At 34.3% G+C, this 21,864-nt stretch overlaps 1 protein-coding gene across 2 annotated transcripts; it reads left to right on the top strand.

The window, feature by feature from the left end:
• Positions 1-2,453: 2,453 nt before the first annotated feature.
• On the top strand, positions 2,454-21,832 carry LOC143240437 (uncharacterized). 2 transcript variants are annotated; one of them, XM_076482865.1, is made up of 2 exons: positions 2,454-2,812; positions 20,254-21,832. In XM_076482865.1, the coding sequence occupies exon 2, from the start codon at positions 20,282-20,284 to the stop codon at positions 21,122-21,124; it is 843 nt and encodes a 280-aa protein (XP_076338980.1). In that variant the 5' UTR covers positions 2,454-2,812; positions 20,254-20,281; the 3' UTR covers positions 21,125-21,832. The 2 variants fall into 2 exon arrangements, with proteins under 2 accessions (XP_076338980.1, XP_076338990.1); XM_076482875.1 differs by lacking the exon at positions 2,454-2,812 and adding an exon at positions 18,381-18,692.
• The last annotated feature ends 32 nt before the right edge of the window (positions 21,833-21,864 follow it).

Below are 21,864 nucleotides of genomic sequence, written 5' to 3'. Positions count from 1 at the left end.
AGCGAGCTGGAGGACACACATTACAGAGAGCATCCCAAAGCGCCACTTTACAACTTGTATTTACCTCATTAGCATACTTCCATGCTTGCTAGAATGTTCTGTGCAGCTATAACAGATATTTCTCCTGGGCACCTTTCCTTCTCTCAGAGGACGTAACGCATGTGATATCTAGAGTTCATGGAACCTGACAAAGTGAATATTGTGACTATTTAAGAAACAGACAATTAAATTAATATTGAATTTTCGTGAGGAATTAATTGTGTTTAAGAATATGTTAGAGCTAACTACAGAGTAGTTACTCATTAATTTTAATATTGAATATAACACTTTGTTTTAAGGAGTCTTTTGTGTGTTTTTCTTATAGCAAAGCCACATCGGATTGTATACTGGGTCTACAGAAGGGAATCGAACCTCTGATTTTAGCATTGTAAATCCGAGGAATTACCGCTATCACAGTGGGAGACTGAAAGAAAGGAAGTTAAACGGTTTCAGAAAATATCTAAGATTTAAACAGTGAGTGAATGTTTCTTTATGCAAACTGCATGTCAGCAAAATTAGCAAAATATTTACTTACTCGTGTCTTACCCTTTTCAGGCTAACTTCCCGTATAGAAAAATGTGTCACATTACCTTGAGTTTGTTTCTTTGTTTGTTTGTTTGTTTTTTAATTTCGCACAAAGCCACTCGAGAGCTATCTGTGCTAGCCGTCCCTAATTTAGCAGTGTAAGACTAGGGGGAAGGCAGCTAGTCATCACCACCTACCGCCAACTCTTGGGCTACTCTTTTACCAACGAATAGTGGGATTGACCGTCACAATAGAACGCCCCCACAGCTGGGAGGGCGAGCATGTTTGGCGCGACAGGGATGCGAACCCGCGACCCTCAGCTTACAAGTCGCACGCCTTAACACGCTGGGCCATGCCGGGCCTCCATTACCTTGAGTAAAACGTCTTCGGAAGTGATGTGGTACATATGAATAACATACTTTCGACAATGTAGTATTTAGAGGAACTCAAGCTAATAGTAATCACAGGGCAGTATTTAAAAAGGATCCGGGCTGGTAAAAGTGAAAGGACAGTGATTAACTCTAAAAGACCTGTAATATTGTCTATGAAATCAATTCTGAAAATGTTCGAAGAACCATAAATTTTCTATTTCATTAGGTTTAAAGTAGACATTTGTTTTTGGACATTACCATAACTTATTAAACCGCAATCCAGTTTCCCTTTTCCAAGCATAATGTTTTTGTACAAAACGAATGCTTATTATCCGTCTGCAATAGTCTTACTACATCATGTTAAATAGATCATATGGAAAAGCGGGCGATATACATGTGTAGTTTATGAGGTTTTACTTTTTCCATTTCATCAAAAATGATGCTTTTTCAAATATGTCGTATTTTAATATATGAGTTTTTGAAGTTTTTAGACAATTATAACGTGTTTAATAGTTATAATTTTACGCGTTAGTAAAAAGATGATTTTTCAAACAATTTCAAAATTGAACAATTTGCTTATTTTGTGACAAATGTGACAATGCTGCAATGTATAATAAACTGGTTTTCTTTAGACACTTTTCTTAGAGTTTTGTTTACCTCATTATAAGATGAAATAATTAACTATTCAGTAGTTTCGCATAATTAAGAGATTTCTGTCCAGTATATAAATTGTTATTGGTTTTTATGCATTGTGATGATTGCCAATATTTTTTGGGTATATTTTTATTTTCAGCTGGTTCATATATAATTTTAGATTTCATACGTATTTCGTAATATGATGACATCACAATAGAACATGATGAAAAAGCAGAACAAAGCCATAAAATATTGTTCAAATGTTTGTAATTTTACTAAATTCACGTTAGTTTTTCATTATTCAAATTTGTAAAGTAGTCCTGTTTCACTTCAGAAGCTTTATGAAGCAGTCTATGTTTATTATGTTACTTAAAGACTTCTCTAGGTGTTTGATTGTGTCCACATGAGTTTCGGGCTCTATGTTGAGTACCTCATCCCGAAACGTCATGTCAAAATCAAGAAAACCAGAAGTCAATAAAAAAACTCAACGTTGAACACGCTGCGTAAAACACACAGACATATATGTGTACGTGTTTTTGCGTATGTAAGTAAATATATTTCAATTTTTTATTATTAAGCCACGTTGTTTGTCAAGGATTAGACAAACTGTTTACCCATGTCCGAACAGTTTCAAAATTAACGTTGTGTTTAATACCATGCTATAGATAACATGTACAATAAGACTGATTGGTTTAAAGTGTCGTTTACATTAAATAGTTCATAAATTTTAAAATTTGAGGTTCAGTTGAGTCAAGTGAAAATACATATATCGTCGAGTTTTGCCTTCGTTAACCAATCATCATTCGCGCTTGTTGACAGAAGAACGCCATTGTCAAGCACGTGATATTACTGATCCCGCCTTACAAGTTTAACGAGTACTGTTATATGTAAAGGTACGCCCATTGATGTATGGTAACCATTCAGTTAGCGGAACGAAACATAGAAGCCAATGTTTTACTTAAAGTATCAGAAGAGTCAATAAAGACTTTTTTTGATTGCATACAGATAATACAATTTGAAAACGTGAGAAGGTTAACATTTCCGGTAGACCACGAGAGTGGTACAAACACTTTTGAATTTTGTGCTTCTTCGCAATTTACAGGACAGCAAGAGATCGTGGCCTGTTTTATCTTCACTACTCAGGGGCAAATCTAATTAAAAACAGATTGGAAAATCCCAACAAACGCAGCTATCAGTGAGAAAAAGGCTCAGTAATATACGTCATAAAAATTCAAAAGTTGGTAAGTTTGAATATTGCAATTTAAAGTGCTTTAAATATTTTTTTTAAAAAAACAAGTTACATTTCAGTACACATAAATTGTTTAAGTTGCGTCAAAAAATAGGTATAGTCCAAAGTAAAATTTTGGTTGGATGTTTAAACTTTTAATTTATTGATGAGTTCTGTCATTATGTCTTTCAAATAAAACTAAAGTAAAAATAATATTTGTGTGTGTCTAAGAAATAATGGTATTATTATTATTATGTGATAAATATTAAGCTATAACTGCAGTGAAACAACACTTGTTCAAAATAAGAATTGCAATATGTGCTTACCGCCTGCTCCAGACAAACAGGGAGAAACTATGAAATATCCGGTTTACGAATTGTAAATCTAAATTGTAATACAAACAGTCCAGCAGGTTACCAAGCGTAGTAATGAGCATGTGTTACAAACGAAGAAAACGAGTTTATCGCCCCGCAAACGAAATGTTATAGTTTAAGTAAGTTATAATCTGGTATGATAGCTGAAGAATGACAAGTAAAGTGGTTAGTCAATGAGCAACACCAAAGCAAACACTGAAATATATATATAGAGGATTAGGTACGCTATGTTAAAACTAGTTTAAACAGCAAATCATTACGTCACGTGACAGGCATAGCTAATGTAAAGTCGAAGTGGTACACTATGTATCAGAACTACAGTATGGCATTGCTTGACATTTCTTAGACAGTGTGATTCCACTCAAAACTAATCGGTTTTGGTAAAGTTGTGTAACAGCTCTTTCAGACTTAAATTTTCCACACACTCAGATCACAAATATGAATTTATGTCATACATTTACAATTTCCAGTATGGTGGTATTACAGGAACTTAATGATGTTGTAAAACAAAAGAATATGAATCAAACATGGGCACCAGGATTATTCAGAAAGTGATCTGAATAAAGTCGTAACCCAACCGTGGTAATTAAAGTGCATCTTTTTGTAACAGGTGTTGATTGGCAAATATAAGATGAATAGTGTAAGTGACGTGTATACAAGTTGCTTTCACCATCATATTCATTCAACTTTTGCATACCTCAAGTAGCTGAAAACGCAATGGGTATTCATCCTATTGTATTCGAGTAATTATCATTTAAGTTTTCGATGAAGAGCTGTTTTTGCGATCTTACTGTTGATAAAGATGCTGGAAAACCACCGTACTTGTTAACTAGATGGATAATATAAAGCAAGAATGAGGAATAGTGTGCATTGGACTTGACAGACTAGACTACAACGGAGCTTCATGTAGGAATATTGCCAAGAAGCATCGTCAATTGTAATGACATAGATTGTAAGATATGATGAGGCTCCAAAATCATGTAATATATTGTATTCAGTCTCCAAATGTAGATAATATCCACACATACACACACACATATGTGTATATACATATATGACTTACGTGAGTTATACTTCCACAAAGTCCCGAAAGTATTGCATTTAAAGAGTAAGTAAAATCAAAATTAAGAGTAACAAATATTTTTATTTCTTGCTTTTGAAGTACATATGCGCACCTTTTACTGATGTCATGGCAATACAAATTTAACATTAAATGTCCCTAATTTGAATATTTACTGACTGGCAGGCAACACACTACTGTATTGTGGTGCGGGTAGTTAAAACAGGTGGCACGATTATATTTATTATAGAAAACATACACGTTATTATTTTACTGCTGTGTTTTTTAGGCCTGAGGAACACAGATAGTATATTGTTGAAAATTTGTGAACGTTTTCAGCAGTGAGTATTATTGTGCCTACAAATCACTATTTCTAAGTTTGCTATTATGTCTCCCTATATAAGAGTAATACATTGTTAATTGAAAATAATTTGATATACAAGATGTTTATAATCTTAATAAATATATAAGATGTTTGTGTTAATTAAGCAGAGTAAGAGTACTTAATATAAACAACTGCAGCTTGCGTTTAATGAAGACTAACACTTAGATTGTCTGTGAAGGATGTTCAGGTAGTTATCGATCTACACTCATACATGTATATTGACAGCATCTCTAGAATAATTATCTCAATTGTGTTAGTTATTCAACCACTAACTATGCCACGTTATCGTGCCATATCCAGGACCTTAGTTTTGTAGACAGTGACTTCCACATACCCAGATCTAAAATAGTAAAAATCTAAAACCAGTCTACCACATACCGCAAACCTCATGTCTTCACCTTATGTTATTTAATTAAGAAAGCGGTTCAATAATTTACGAACACCCTGCATATTCATGGAATTGTTTAATTTGTAATTGTAGGTTATCACAGACTGTACGGATTTTTGTCAGATTTCATAACGAGATAAATGAGAAGCACTGAAGAGTTTTGAAACACATTGTGCAAATAAATTAATAATTGTACAATAATAGTACATAATATTTTATCTTATTCTTCATCTATGCAGCACATACATTTTTATCAAACTTCTAAGTGGCTTAGTAGTACACTTGATAACTTATAACGCAAAAATGTAGGGTTCGATCCTGCAGCAGATATAGCACAAATAGAGCATTGTGTAGCTTTGTGCTTAACAACAAATAATCTCCCTCGCTGGTACAGCAAGTAAGTTTACTGATTTACAACGCTAAGATAAAGTGTTCGACTCCATTCGGTGGACTCAGCAGATAGCTCGACGTGGGTTAGCTATAAGAAAACACACAGAATGACAAATCACTTATCAAAATACTAACTGTCTACTAATTATAAATGATAGTTTAAATGTATAAATAAAGGTCGCCATTCACTTTTGTTGTTATTCCAAAATATCACGAAACTCATTAAACTCAACGTGCATATGGGGTACTTGTCACTTCCGTAAAACTTCTCTGAAAATTCGGGTGAGCTATGCTACCAAAGCGTTATTGTTTTGATTAACACTCTCATCAGTACCTTAATTACTATCAAAACAACACTCCAGTTGAATACAAAATATGTTATTCATCAAAGAAACAAGTGTTTATTATGGAGGTTTAACAGAAAACATATTTTAAAAACAAGTTTCTATAGAGGGTGAATAGAAAACTTATTTTAGAAACGTGTTTCTTATGGAGGTTGAATAGAAAACATATTTTAGAAACACGTGCTTCTTACAGAGGTTTAGTAGAAAACATATTTCAGAAACAAGTGTTTCTTATAAAGGTTTAATAGAAAACATATTTTAGAAATAAGTTTTTCTTGTAGAGGTTCAATAGAAAACATATTTTAGAAACAAGTGTTTCTTGTAGAGGTTCAATAGTGAACATATTTTAGAAACAAGTGTTTCTTGTAGAGGTTCAATAGTGAACATATTTTAGAAACACGTGCTTCTTACAGAGGTTTAATAGAAAACATATTTCAGAAACAAGTGTTTCTTATAGAGGTTCAATAGAAAACATATTTTAGAAACAAGTTTTTCTTGTAGAGGTTCAATAGAAAACATATTTCAGAAACAAGTGTTTCTTGTAGAGGTTCAATAGAAAACATATTTTAGAAACAAGTTTTTCTTGTAGAGGTTCAATAGAAAACATATTTTAGAAACAAGTGTTTCTTATAGAGGTTTAATAGAAAACATATTTTAGAAACAAGTTTTTCTTGTAGAGGTTCAATAGAAAACATATTTTAGAAACAAGTGTTTCTTGTAGAGGTTTGATTGAAAACTTATTTTTCTGATATGGATACACTTCTTTAACTTAAGTATTTGTTATCGCTTATTTCTAACAGCTATTGTTTCATAATATACTGTATTTATATCATAAGTAAGAGGCCCGGGATGGCCAGGTGAATAAGGCACTCGACTCATAATCTGAGAGTCGCGGATTCGAATCCCCTCACAATAAACATGCTCGCCCTTTTAGCCGTAGGAGCGTTATAAGTGACGGTCAATCCCATTATTCGTTGGCAAAAGAGTTCGTGGTGATGACTAACTGCTTTCCCTCTTGTCTTACACTGCTAAATTAGGGACTGCTAGCGCACATAGCCCTCGAGCAGCATCGCGCGAAATTCAAAACAAACAAAGAAACACAAATATTAATTCAGCCATTCAGTAGTATTTACTCGAAATATATTAATCAGGCCACTCCAACAAAGTAATGGAAAGAGGAAGAGGTCTAGTGTACCTGACCCTCCTGGGTATACAAATATATATACCCAAACACCTAGAGAAATAGAGAGATAGACAGAGGAATTCCAAGTGATATCACTGTGTTGCATAATTACTAAATCACTGTACAGATATATCAAAATTTTAAATACGTACAGAATTTAGGGATCTAGGAAAAGGTTTTTGTTTGGCTCCTTCGTCCCCCTCATATCTCGTTTAATATTTTTTCTTTTCCAGAGCTGACCACAATAAAAATAAGGAGTTTAATAAAATATAACCTCTAAAGAACGAAAAGAAAGAGTCCATATTTTTATGTTAGTGATATATGTTCCAGGGTATATTTTGTAAACGTTTTGTCGCTATACCTGTTTAATATAAGTACTCTAGGGTAATATTTCGTATGTCTCAATACGGCTTATAGTAAATTATAATCGTCATGGTAAAGTAAAACCATTTCAAAACATTTATGTATAATACTAATACGATCTATTGACTTATTAATTCGCACTGCAACAACTCGTAGAAATCCAACAAAGTGCGTGCAAAGTTTTACTAAAATTATGGTAGGTATACAACAAACATGCCATGACATATATAAAAGAAAATAAAAGCGGTAAACATATATAACAATATATAAACTGCTTAGTTAATCAGTTGTACATTACTAGATTTCATCAGAATACTATCTTGTATTTCTGAAACGGAACGGAAACAACCAAACGCTCCTAATAAACCATCTCAGATGTACTGCCCCTATTTTCATAAATTTCACGATGATTTGGATGCAACTATCGTCCTTTATTTTTCGCATACCTTGTAGTTGTTCAATAAAACACCATTATCTTCGTCACAATCAGAACGTAGTTGTATATCCAATTGGATAAGTGTGTGTTGTACACTGACATGCCTAGACTGTTGGGCTTTATTTAGGTGAGCACGGGGCACGTTGTGTTTTTTTTTGTTGTTGTTCCTTAATTTCGCGCAAAGCTACTCGTGGGCTATCTGCGCTATCCGTCCCTAATTTAGCAGTGTAAGACTAGAGAGAAAGCAGCTAGTCATCACCACCCACCGCCAACTCTTGGGCTACAGTTTTACCAACGAAGAGTAGGATTGACCATCACATTATAACGCCCCCACGGCTAAAAGGGCGAGCATGTTTGGCGCGACGGGGATGCGAACCCGCGACCCTCAGACTACGAGTCGCACGTCTTAACCTACCTGGGCATGCCGGGCCGTAGGACACGTAGGAATAGGCTAAGTAACGAAAGCTGTTCGGATCCATTTGAAAACCTCAACTTAGTTTTATTCACCCGGAGGTGATGAAAAATAACCTGCCAAGTATGGCAAGAAAATGAACTATGCTCTTTATTTCTTTATCTACTTTTAATATATATTAACGTTAGAGAAAGTTTCGTAATACCACTATTTATATAATAGTTTATATATCTTTAAATTAACACTGACATTTATAGCAATATAAAAATCATAAAAAAATATTATGATTAGCTGTGACTTTACAAGGTTAACAAGTCCGGTGGTTTCCTACTCCGATTTCTGTGACACAAATGGATGAGAATGGTGCTTAGTATTAATGAAGACACCATTTTAGGCAGGATGGAAAAGTTGGGGTAAAGTATTTTGTTCATAGACACAACAGCATAACTTGGGCCAGTCTTGAACTTACAACCATGCGATATCTAAAGCGTAAGGCTTGTCTTATGCTTGCTCTCTGATTAGCAAGAATTGGCACAAATTCTAGACATGATTTAGAATATCTATTCCTTTCCTCCTTTTAGTTCAACTTGTGTTAAATGTTTTAGTTTAAGCAGTTCTGTCCTTAGAAAAACGGATTAATAATAGAACATGTACTGATCTAATATCTATGAAAATAGGGAAATGCTGATTTGTTACGATGTTTTTGTTTACGACTTTGACATTTTACGAACGCAATTTTGAACTCTTTTTTTTTTCAACCATCTTTGCCCAATTTATACATGCTCGGAAGTATCCAGTATTGTTAAATAACTTTTGAACGTGAGTTCCTTTTCACCAAATTTCTAATCTATTCAACTGAACTTTGCACAAAATATAGAATTTCTTCATATCCTAATGTTTTTATTTATATATACTTTGGTTGATAATACTGCATTTTTATTTATTACATTTTACAAAGATAATTTAAGATTTTTCCACTTTTTAATACATAACTGCTGAAATATATGGCAAAGGTACATCTGTTTATCATTTCCCATTTGTAATTGGTATAGCCCTTTTTTTTATATAAACTTAATTATACAAGAGTGGTCTGTATTACTTTTCATGGTGAATGTTATACGGTCTGGATTATTAACTAAAGGCATAATTTCAAACTCGTATCTGTTTATCCTTATCTGTATAAACGTGAGAATATATTGCAACAGTGCGGTTAATTTTAATTTTAAAACATATTTCTATCCAGAATTCCTGATCCCCAGTGGCACAGTCTGCAAACTCACACCGCTAAAAACCGGGTTTTGATACTTGTGGTGGGCAGATCACAGATTGCCTCTTATGTAGCTTTGTGTTTAATTCCAAACAAACCTGGAACTCCCTCAAATTTAAACAGTTGTATCAAACACAAAGTGTAATGCATAACACAGAATAATTATATACACATAGGACGCAAAATACAGTCTGGGAATAATAAAGTATATTCGAGCAAAAGAAGTGCTCACACAGAAGTGGAACCAACGTTCAAGATCTCTACTCTTATCCCAAAACCTCACCTTGTGAAATGTAACCAGAAACAAGTGTGCTTTAGCTCGTAACGCCTCGCATCTAGTATTACTGCTGTCAACTATAGTAATATAGTTGATTTTAATTAATTGGAATTAGGAAATAATAGTAAAACGAACCATCACTTACAACAAACAGAACACAGGAGTAAAACTATAACCTGAAGTTGACTCTCCATTTTCCGTAATAGTCACCTGTATGAACAGCATAATAATTCTTAAGACAGAAGAATGAAATTTATTTTCCAATCTCCAGTGCAGAATCAATTATAATCTTGCATTATTTCATTATTCACAGTTTTAACCCTTTGTCTGTAGCTGCGTTACATGCACGCGAAAATTTTATGAACAGTATATCGTAAACAGCATACGCGAATTCAGCTGTCGGAGGCGAACCACACTCTACACAGTAAATCAGCAGTCAATGGGTAAAAACAATAAATAATTCAATTAGCATATTAGATGAAGTACCAACTAATAAATTGAAACCTTTAATCACGAAGCCGAAAGAGACATTTCAATAACCCACGATATAAAAACTTATTAATCTAATTTATTTGTTAGATTTTCTTATATAAAGTTTCTCTGAAATTATTATTTCAGTATTTCAAAATGATTTTATGATATACTGTTAGACGTACAGAATAAAACAAATAACGTTGTTGAATACCGTTAAACTTAAGTCTTACAACTACAAAAATGAAATTACAAAAAGAAAATGTTCAAATTTCTTACAATTTGTTTAATATATAAGTAGTATGAAATTAAAACGTTCTTATGTAAAAATCAAGGAGTGATACTAAGGTAGATACACTTGAAACCCATAAATTACTGGGTCGGCCATGGCCTTGTAGTTAGTGTGCATGGATTGTAAATCATAAAGTTCAATGTTCATGTCCCACAGCTACAAAACATTATCCGCACTATGAGGTCGTTGTTATTCTACAAGAGTGACCTTCGAATTCTACTTTTTCGTTGGTCTGGATATTATATAAAGATTACGATAATTATATATTTTGTTTTTGTTTGTTTGTTTTTAATTTCGCGGAAAGCTACTCGGAGGCTATCTGCGCTAGCCGTCCCTAATTTAGCTGTGTAAAGCTAGAGAGAAGGCAGCTAGTCACCACCACCCACCTCCAACTCTTGGGCTACTCATTTAACAACGAGTAGTGGGATTGAGCGCACATAATAACGCCCCCACGGCTGAAAGGGCAAGCATGTGACGGTAAATCCGTTGGTAAAAGAGTAGCCCAAGAGTTGGCGGTAGGTGGTGGTGACTAGCTGCCTTCTCTCTAGCTTTACACAGCTAAATTAGTGATGGCTAACGCAGAAGATAACCCTCGTGTAGCTTTGCGCGAAATTTTAAAAAAAAGTTTATAAATTTGATTATTCATATAACAGTTTTAATGAAATAGCAATAAGCCAGAATTCTGCTGGATTTTTGTGCACTTTGCGATTAAATACACTAAATATAAAAGAACTGTTTAGGAGTGTAAAATATAACGCAAGAAAACTTTTATACAAATATGTCAATAGTTGTTACAATAAATGAAGTTATTTCTGAGAGTTTACTTCAATTATGCGAGGCTTGGTTTGCTTTGCACCAAGTTATTGTAGTCTTAGCTTGATATTGTACCACATGCGTATTGGATAGTCTGCGTGGTGAGTTAAAACAATCTAATCAATCAAAAACCAGTTTCAACGATCAGCTAGTCATAAATTACACTACTTAAACTAGCAGGATAGAGATTAATACCTTTTCTTCCTTGTATTTTTTTGTTGTTGTTATTAAGAGTAGTATTTATTACCTTATGTAGATAAATACCGAAGTATCAGCTTCAGGTGATGAGTTTTTACTTATTATTGAGTGTTGTTCTTGAGTAAATTACTATTACTGAAGTCTTAGTTATTTTCGTTATACAGGCGAAGCTTACTAATGAAAACTGAATCTGAATCATATTTCCAGACGCCTTTTCCTAGCAGTTTTAAACATTGATAAAAAGCGGACCAGTTCCAAGCGTTGCGAATATTAAAAATATTTGTTTATCATTTACGATTTCTTTTTTTTTATTTCCTGTTACTTTACATAATATACATACAAGTCTCCATATCAGTCTGAACAACTTCAGTTCATGATAATATTATTTTAACGCAGATTTTATAGTAGTTATGTTTCACTGATATATTGCCCGCCGTTTTTGAAACATTTGTTAAAAGCTTAGAATATATATATATATATATATATACCGGTTTAGTGACAATCAACAGTAACAAACTTGTGCAGCACAGCTAAAATCCAGTTGTTCACCTTTTTGCCTGCAAATCCATATTATAGCACGAACTGAGAAAGGTGACTATAATCAGTTCACACCATTTACGAGAAAAATTCCTGTGCTGAAGATGATAAAACATTTTTAGAGAGTGTTGTGTTCATGATTCGCTTATCAACGTCCATGGACAAATCTCACACCTCCAGCAGTGACTTTAATATATGTAGAAATATCGCTGCGCATTTCGAAGTAAAAAAAGATGTTCACAAACGTCACAATTAACTATTTGACAACAGCAGCGTTTTCAACTGATCTGAACTTTGTTACTCTAAGCAATTCCCAATCTTGATACAATGTCTCGAGCATGTGATACATTTTATGTATCAACTTACCACGTCTATAAAAGTCCAAATTCCTTTTCCTCTTTCGAATCACGTAATTCGCAAGTTTTTAACATTTATATTCAATTTGCGGTGTTTATTCACCATAGAAGCGTGTTTTTCTGCTATGTTTTAAAGGTGTCATATTTTCAAAGAATGTTCAGGCGCTTGGTATGTACGGTGTAAGTAATATTAATTATGTAAATATACATATGTGATTGTAGGCTGACTTTTAATACAAGTGAGATGAAAGCTAATTATATGAATCAGTTTCTGGTTAATTAAATATATATAATGTTGTTACCTACAAACACCTTAATAATCGAAATAAAATATCACATGCAATTCTACATTAGGCTGAAAACAGTTAGAAGCTTTTCATGCCTATATTTTAGCAGTAGCAGAGACAGACAGATAGAGTAGAGAAGAGAGAGTGAAATTAATACATTCAAAACTTATTGCTTATTAAATATTAACAAAAGTATTGGTTTGTAGTGTTCGTCAACCTTCGACGTTTAAACCGTATCTCTTATTATATTTCGTGTGTGGTATATTATTTCAAGCTATATAGTTGTATGGTATAACTTATATTCTAACTGGAGAGAATTTGTGATAAGTGCGTATCCCAATGTTTAGATATCTTTTGAAAGCTTAGGAAACAATATTAGTTATATACAACGCGAGATACACTAGTGTTTATAACGACTAATTATTGGTTTTGTTCTAGCAGCGAATTGTAAGTTTGCCTGTTATTTCGGTGTAGAGAGTTTATGTTAGATTTAGAACGTCATAACTGAGGTACGAGATATCGCGTGTTTTTGTTTTCGTTATCATTCAGTAAACCATTTAATCAGAAAAAAACTAACCAATAATATAAATCCTTACAACAATGTATACAATATTTTAAAACTGAATTTGACAAACTGCAAAACTAATCTGTACATTATTCCATTATAAATGGTTTTATGTTGTATATAATAAATATACGTACAATACTTCTACATGAGTGTATTGAGATATGCACAACAAAAATGCGTTTAGATTGGCCCGGTATGGCCAGGTGGGTTAAGGCGTTCGACTCCTTATATGAGGGTCGCGGGTTAGAATCCCTGTCGCACCAAACATGCTCACACTTTCAGCCGTGGGGACGTAGTAAAGTGACGGTTAATCTCACTATTCGTTGGTAAAATAGGAGCTCAAGAGTTGGCGGTGGGTGGTGATGACAAGCTTCTTTTCCTGTAGCTTTAAACTGCAAAATTAGGGACGGCTAGCGCAGATAGCCCTCATGTAGCGTTGCCCGAAATTTAAAAAACAAACAAACCTTTAGATTTATTTTTAAAGAATTTCAACACTGTCATATTTCAAAATATACATACAACTATCTGTCCCATTACCTTATAATGTTTCTTTATGTGATTTATTAGTCTTGTTTTTTATCCTACTTATTTTTACCATATGCGGTATCAATTATTGTCATAATTAATATAACCTCTAAGTTCACCTAAATCTAATTACTAGTTTATTTTATTATTACTCCATATTTATTCACATCCACTCTATATCCTACGTTTTTGCTACTAATGTGCTACAGTCTGAAAGAAAATTCTAAGAAAGAATGTATGTTGTAACAGGAGAAGGTATAAATGTATAGAAGAGACATATTTTAGGTGCTTTCTCAAAACACACCATGTATATTGTCATTTATATAGTTTTAACTTAAATAACTTTTCTTATAATTATAAATTTTGTATAAATAAAGAAGACTGACACGTTTACACATATGATAATTCATTTTACAATTTATTTAGCTAAGTTACTAATATATAAAGATTTTTGAACTAAGTGTTTTCGGATACAAAGAGTAGATTTCTGACGTTTTTTATGTCTAGAATAATTCAAATCCACACGAGACAATGATATACCCTTCACTAAACACTACTATCTTCTCTCCACAAAGAACAGTCTACCCCTATCAAGTCGATGAGCTACTTCTAATATGATGACTTACCCACCCATCCTTCACCTCACACACTTTACTAAAGGCTCCGATGCTTCATTTTCATGTTATGAGTTTAACTTATAAGAATTAATTTCAACTCCACTAAATTTATCAGAATCTAAACTAAATGACTTTGTATTAATTCAATACGCTACTTCTTACGTTCGCTGTATTTGCGCAAGTATTTTCAGTAACATAACATGTAAACAGCAAGAGACCGTTTCATTCATCAACGCTGTCTTTAGATTTGAGAAAAGTAAAAATTTAAATCCGGCCTTTATTTTCAGAATGTTAAAGTTCTGGCCTTTGCAACTGCGACGGCAACGTATTTCACAAGTTGATGTCCCTCTTAGGAAATTAATACTATCTTAACTAGAGTCTAACTTGTCTTTTACAAATCTTCAATGTGTATTGTTTTATTATATTATCTTCAAAATATGGCACAGAGAACTCAGAAACCTTTATTATATCAATCGCTGGGATGATCTTATAAACTGTAGATGGATCATTTCTGACACTTATTTTCAGAAGAGAAGATAACGTAAGAGAACTTAACTTTTCCCCCATAAGATACCCTTCCTTTCCAAAAACCATCCTATTAGTTTTCTTCTGAACCATTTCCAATATGTCAATATATGTTTTATACTGTACTCCAAGTGAGGTGACTTATATATAGAGAGATAAGTACCTTATTTGAGTTGATATATAACCTTTTCACGTCCTTTTTGTACTTTAATAACTGCAGACAATATTTCAGGCATTCTTTCAGAAAAATGTCCTTTGATATTTTAATCTAAATGTCACTAATACGTTCCCATATAGTTTGTCTGGAAGTAACTTTTGATTTGCCAAGTTTTTGATCTATCAAATCAAAGACCTGCTCAATTGAAATGACTCCAGCAGATTCTTTCTTAGCTGAGTAATTTCTACATAGGTTAGATGAGTGATTAGTAGTAGAATTCTTTACCAATAATACACAAACCACTGATGGTACTTGCGCTGGTACATCATTCCATCTATTTTTCAAATATCTCCTGTCGCTTCAGCAGAAAACCATCACATTGTCTCCACCCACAGTTGATGATAAGTGATGTGTATTGAGATAATAATATTTCTCTTTTCTTCCAACTTAAGTACAAGCTATGATTTGAATCAAATGTTTCAAACTTGGACTCATCCTTCCATGACACTACTTTCCAATCATCAACAGTACAGTTTTTGTTCTTTTTTTTTAGCAAATTTCAGTCTCTTTAGAATATTTGGAAATTGAAGTAAATGTTTTTTTTTAACTGCTGCATAACCAAATATTATATTTTCATTGAGCATTTTTCATACAGTATGTCTCGACACTTTTCTGTCATTTGGTAGATGGTCATTTATCTCATGCTAGAGATCAGTAGCAGTCTTCCTTCTGTTCTGAAGGCTGCATAAACGAAGATACTTAAGATCAGTATAATTGAGTTTAGATGTTCTGCCTCTTCCTGTTTTATTTACAAATTTTCCTGTCTCACAATCTTTGGTGTACTTGACAGTGTTCTGGGAGCATTTCAAGTCTGCAGCAGTTTGTTAGACAGTCCAACCAGCATCACGAAAAACCATTATGCGAACTCTATGTTCTAATGACAATTATTTGTACTGTTTGGGCTCCAACACGACAATAAAACTTAATATCTAGTGAGAAACGCTGTTTATTATCACGGTTTATTTGTAGAGTGCTATTAAATTGATTTCTTCTAGCATATATTAGCACCATGTGCTAGCTTCTTTCTACATAATTAAGACATTGCAAAGGACACCATTACAGCTGTGTCGAACATTAATTTTAATGCATATGTTCATTCAAGTAGAACCCTCATGACATGACTTTAGTATAAGTACATGGGAATTCTAAAGAATGATGAGTATTCTCGCTCTGGTACATTTAACAGTTAAGAGGATCAGCGAAACATCACTATGGTACTGAAATTTACATTCTGCAATAGCATGGAAGAATTAGCCTCATAAAATAGAAAGAATGACAAAATATTCTCCTGTCCTAACACTTTTGCACAAATTGTATGTCCCGTATCACGTTAGCGAGTATACTGTTTGTTTGTTTTTTCCTTATTCCTACTGTGGGGGAAAGCTTATTTCATTTTAACCAACAGATCCTTTGGACTCCTGATATTTAGATTCAAAGAACTTGTAATGAACCATTTTATCTATCTACATCATTTCTTAAGCAATTGTTAATATAATCTTGTCGATGTCTTCAGCCTATCTTGCTTGTGCATTTGTTCATATAGTCTTGTTCAAATTTGTAGCTTATATCTGGCTTCTGTTCATATGGCCTTGTGCTAGAATAACTGTTTGGTTTTCTATCGAGTATAAATGTTTTGTGCTAGTAACCAACTGCTTGTACATGTCTTTTAGAGTTACGAAAGCGGCTCAGAAATGAGGTCATCTTGTTAAAGCGCAATCTTTTCTAGTTAAGGATGACGTGGTTTATTTAGGTCAGCCTGGTGCAAGCTTCCATAACCTTGCTCAATATTTTATTTGCTAATGTGATCGTCTTTTGTTGTTTTATCCAAACCTTATTTTCCTCATCTGTTTCAAACGTACATGACAAATGCTCTTCCTCGTTAAACATTGTTAATTTAATACTTTTAACAAGTTCGAGACTGAATTAATGTTATTAAGCCCTCATGTAGTTCATTATTTCTTGCCAAGTTTCCTCTGAGATTACAAAGGAAAGTTTCTCTAGCTGAAAATGTTTGTCTCTCGCAACATTTATTTTATCAATCACTGGGAATTACTTCATTCTATACGTACGTTTTTATAAGAAGTAGAATCACAGAACTCTAACAATTTGATTATGACTACAGGACGACTTACTTGTTCGTTAAAACATGTGTTGTAGAAGTCTTCTCTCGATGATGACTGAGTCCACTACTTAGTTCATGTGTTGTAGAAGCCTTCTCTCGATGATGCCTGAGTCCACTACTTAGTTCATGTGTTGTAGAAGTCTTCTCTCGATGATGACTGAGTCCACTACTTAGTTCATGTGTTGTAGAAGTCTTCTCTCGATGATGCCTGAGTCCACTACTTAGTTCATGTGTTGTAGAAGTCTTCTCTCGATGATGCCTGAGTCCACTACTTAGTTCATGTGTTGTAGAAGTCTTCTCTCGATTGACTGAGTCCACTACTTAGTTCATGTGTTGTAGAAGTCTTCTCTCGATGATGACTGAGTCCACTACTTAGTTCATGTGTTGTAGAAGCCTTCTCTCGATGATGCCTGAGTCCACTACTTAGTTCATGTGTTGTAGAAGTCTTCTCTTGATGATGCCTGAGTCCACTACTTTGTTCATGTGTTGTAGAAGTCTTCTCTCGATGATGCCTGAGTCCACTACTTAGTTCATGTGTTGTAGAAGTCTTCTCTCGATGATGCCTGAGTCCACTACTTAGTTCATGTGTTGTAGAAGTCTTCTCTCGATGATGACTGAGTCCACTACTTAGTTCATGTGTTGTAGAAGTCTTCTCTTGATGATGACTGAGTCCACTACTTAGTTCATGTGTTGTAGAAGTCTTCTCTCGATGATGACTGAGTCCACTACTTAGTTCATGTGTTGTAGAAGTCTTCTCTTGATGATGCCTGAGTCCACTACTTAGTTCATGTGTTGTAGAAGTCTTCTCTTGATGATGCCTGAGTCCACTACTTTGTTCATGTGTTGTAGAAGTCTTCTCTCGATGATGCCTGAGTCCACTACTTAGTTCGTGTGTTGTAGAAGTCTTCTCTCGATGATGACTGAGTCCACTACTTAGTTCATGTGTTGTAGAAGTTTTCTCTTGATGATGACTGAGTCCACTACTTAGTTCATGTGTTGTAGAAATCTTCTCTCGATGATGCCTGAGTCCACTACTTAGTTCATGTGTTGTAGAAGTCTTCTCTCGATGATGCCTGAGTCCACTACTTAGTTCATATGTTGTAGAAGTCTTCTCTCGATGATGCCTGAGTCCACTACTTAGTTCATGTGTTGCAGAAGTCTTCTCTCGATGATGCCTGAGTCCACTACTTAGTTCATGTGTTGTAGAAGTCTTCTCTCGATGATGACTGAGTCCACTACTTAGTTCATGTGTTGTAGAAGTCTTCTCTTGATGATGACTGAGTCCACTACTTAGTTCATGTGTTGTAGAAGTCTTCTCTCGATGATGACTGAGTTCACTACTTAGTTCATGTGTTGTAGATGTCTTCTCTTGATGATGACTGAGTCCACTACTTAGTTTATCAAATTACGTTTCTGTACTCTCCACTACATCCCTTCATATGAGTAACTATATGAATGAGGAAAATCACCAGCCCGAATGATTTCAGTAATAAACGGTGAAATCTTATTCCCAAATTAATCTAGTATATATTAAAAAAACTTGCTAATTAAAACAGTTAATTAGTTTTATAAAAATTCAGCTTCATTCAGCTGTTACTCAAAGTTATGTAAAACAATGTTTTATCAGAAATATATTGCTTGTTGGTGCCTGATAAAACAGAGACACGTTTATGAACAATGTAACTCACTATATACCTCTCAATAGTAACAATATAATTTACTTGTACTGAACACTTAACAGTCAATTTTACAAAAATTTATTGTTTCACCTGCTTATTAGTTTGTTTTAACGTCCGCTAGCAAAATAACTTTTATTGAACAAGAACGAACCTTAGGAGCTTCTTAAACTAATCAATCGAGTCATGTATCACAGAGCAATATTTGAAAGTGTTTTGGATTATTCATTAACAATACATTTATAGTGCAATAACAATACCTAAAGGGTTCTTATACTACACAGAACACAGTAATCTATCTATCGATCTATCCTGTGCACATACAGCACAGGATAAATATTTGAAAATACGTTAGATTATATGTTGACATATTATGGTGTAATAATATTTGAAGAATTTGAGCTACTAAAGTATTTTAGGCTCTACAATAATATACTTTCTCACATCCACTGGGAAGTCGATTACCATTTGTATGTAATGGTTTTACCAGATTTACGTGAATGTCCGTGAGACAGAACTCCTCGTAATTTTCTTTCTCAGTAATCCTAGACTCAAGAATGGATAAATTATGTGGCATCACTATAATGTTTGAGTGTCCGAAATAACTCTTCACTATTTGTTTTGCTTATGCTATTGATTTCTGACCGACTACAAGATTGAAAGTAGTAAGAAGATGGATATATTTTTATTTATATAAAAACGTTAGAGTCGTACTGTAGAGACTAGATTAGTTTTTGCCGTGTATCATACACGGGCCCGATATGGCCAGGAGATTAGGGCACTGGGCTAGCAACGTAAAGGTCGCGAGTTCGAATCCTCTTTCCACCAAACGTTCTTGCCCTTACAGCCGTGGAGGCGTTATAATGTTACGATCATTACCACTATTCGCTGGCGAAAGAGTATCCTAAGAGTTGGCGGTGAATGATGATTGCTAGCTGCTTTTCCTGTATTCTTCCACTACCATATTAGGGATGGCTAGCGGAAATAGCTCTCCTGTAGCTTTACGCGAAATTCAAAACGAAACAAATATCCTGTCTCCGTAACTTTCACTCCGATAACTACAAAATGTATGCATTCTGTCACCTTCGAACTTGTTCTTGTGTCGGAAGTCAACAGCTTAAGCAATACGAATAGCAAACAAAAACCATGTATTGCTAGTATAAGTTATAACAGATAATGTAAAAGAACATTGTTACATGACATATTAGAATATTAAATAAAACTTTTTATCTTTCAGGAAAACAGTACTATCTAACAGTATCATACATAGTAACGTTTTGTTTTCTACATTAAATGTCATTGTTTTCTACATAAAATGTTATTGTTTTCTACATTAAATGTTATTGTTTTTTGTGTCTTTCTTTTACCCAGATCATCACATATTAAAAAAAACCTTGTAATGGAAGGTGACACGGACCATTTCACACAGAATATTGAAAATGCAAGATTAACCAGCCCCAGATTGGACGATTCCGAATCGGAGAATGAACGACCATCGGACAGTACCTCTCCTTGTTCTTTATTCTCAAGTAGCGGGGATGACCACCAGGAAGCTGAGACAGACGACGTTTTCTACTCGCATGTGACATCGTCCTGTGACACTACTCCAGCGTGGGTTTGGGTCTCTCCCTTGTCTGTTCCATCTAAGCCACATTTCAGCCTCTCGTCAACTGTCACTGGATCTATCCTACCAGTTGATGTGCCCACGAGTCAGCAAGTGGCTCTAGAATTTGTCCCACGGCAAGTTCTCAGGCGAAGATTTTCATCGGAAGAAGAATTTCCAACGAATGAGGGAGGAAATTCGCGTAAGTTAAACCGCCGAACGTTTACGAACAATCGCGAAAGATGGCGGCAACAGAACGTTAACGGTGCTTTTGCTGACCTACGTAGGCTGGTGCCAACTCATCCGCCGGACAAAAAACTAAGTAAAAATGAAATTCTCCGTCTGGCAATCCGTTATATCAGAATACTGTCGGACGTCCTTGAATATCAAGAACAGATGGCTCAAGCTCCAACTTCTAGTGACCATGTGGAATCCTGCAGGAATACTGACCATTCAGCCGAATATGAAACCAAAAGCACCAGTAGTGGCTATTTACAGTTGAGCAGTGTCAAATCAGAGGTAATAATCACCAGAAAAAACTGCAGTGAAAATAAGATAGACGTAAAGGACAGGTTAAGTGTCAGCTCTCCATCCTCCAGCTTGAGCAGTCCACACTATAGTAATGATGAAATAAACTAATAAAATCAGGCAGATTTCTAAGGCAGGCATTTCAAAGCATTACTGTCTGACTATATATGAAGGCAGGCAAAATTCGCCTCCATTCCCATAACTCCTTAAATGGGAAAGCCGCCCCTAATTATCAGCTGAAAAACAAAAGCTCATTTCCTCCTAAATTGTTTATTTTAGAGAAAAGCTAAATTGGTCTATCTGCTTTGTTTACTGTGGAAAATTGGTCCCTAGATTTTAGTGTTGTAACTCCGTAAACCTAACGCGTTCCCACCGGAAATATTTTCCTTTTTTTTCCAAATCAGAGAAAGACTGTACAGATAATGCTCCACTGAATGGTCTTGTATTGTTACATATGTAAAGAAAAAATACAAAATTGTTATGGTAACAACTCGTTGCAAAAAATATTTATGTTATGATGATTTTTCTCTCAAACTTGAACAAGAACGAGTCAATATTTTGCTCACTAACTGATATATAATTCGTTTCTCCATAAGTAACAGGTAAATATCTTATTCAGTTAAGATAGGCTGATACTAATGCTTCGAGTGCAGTATCAATTTCACAAGTGATGAATATAATTTAAATTGCATAAGTAAACAGACTATTTGCGTTCGTCTCAAAATGTATAATTATGGTGGCTAAGCAATTTTTATATGTAAATATTCAACCATTTATATGTAATTAAAAAGAGCGAATAAAGAAAGCTATAAAATCGTATTGAATTTAATACATAAATGATTTTTTAACGT

Source organism: Tachypleus tridentatus, chromosome 2 (genome assembly GCF_004210375.1).
Source record: "Tachypleus tridentatus isolate NWPU-2018 chromosome 2, ASM421037v1, whole genome shotgun sequence".
NCBI classification, from domain to species: Eukaryota; Metazoa; Arthropoda; class Merostomata; order Xiphosura; family Limulidae; genus Tachypleus; species Tachypleus tridentatus.
This window is presented reverse-complemented; position numbering and strand designations above follow the sequence as displayed.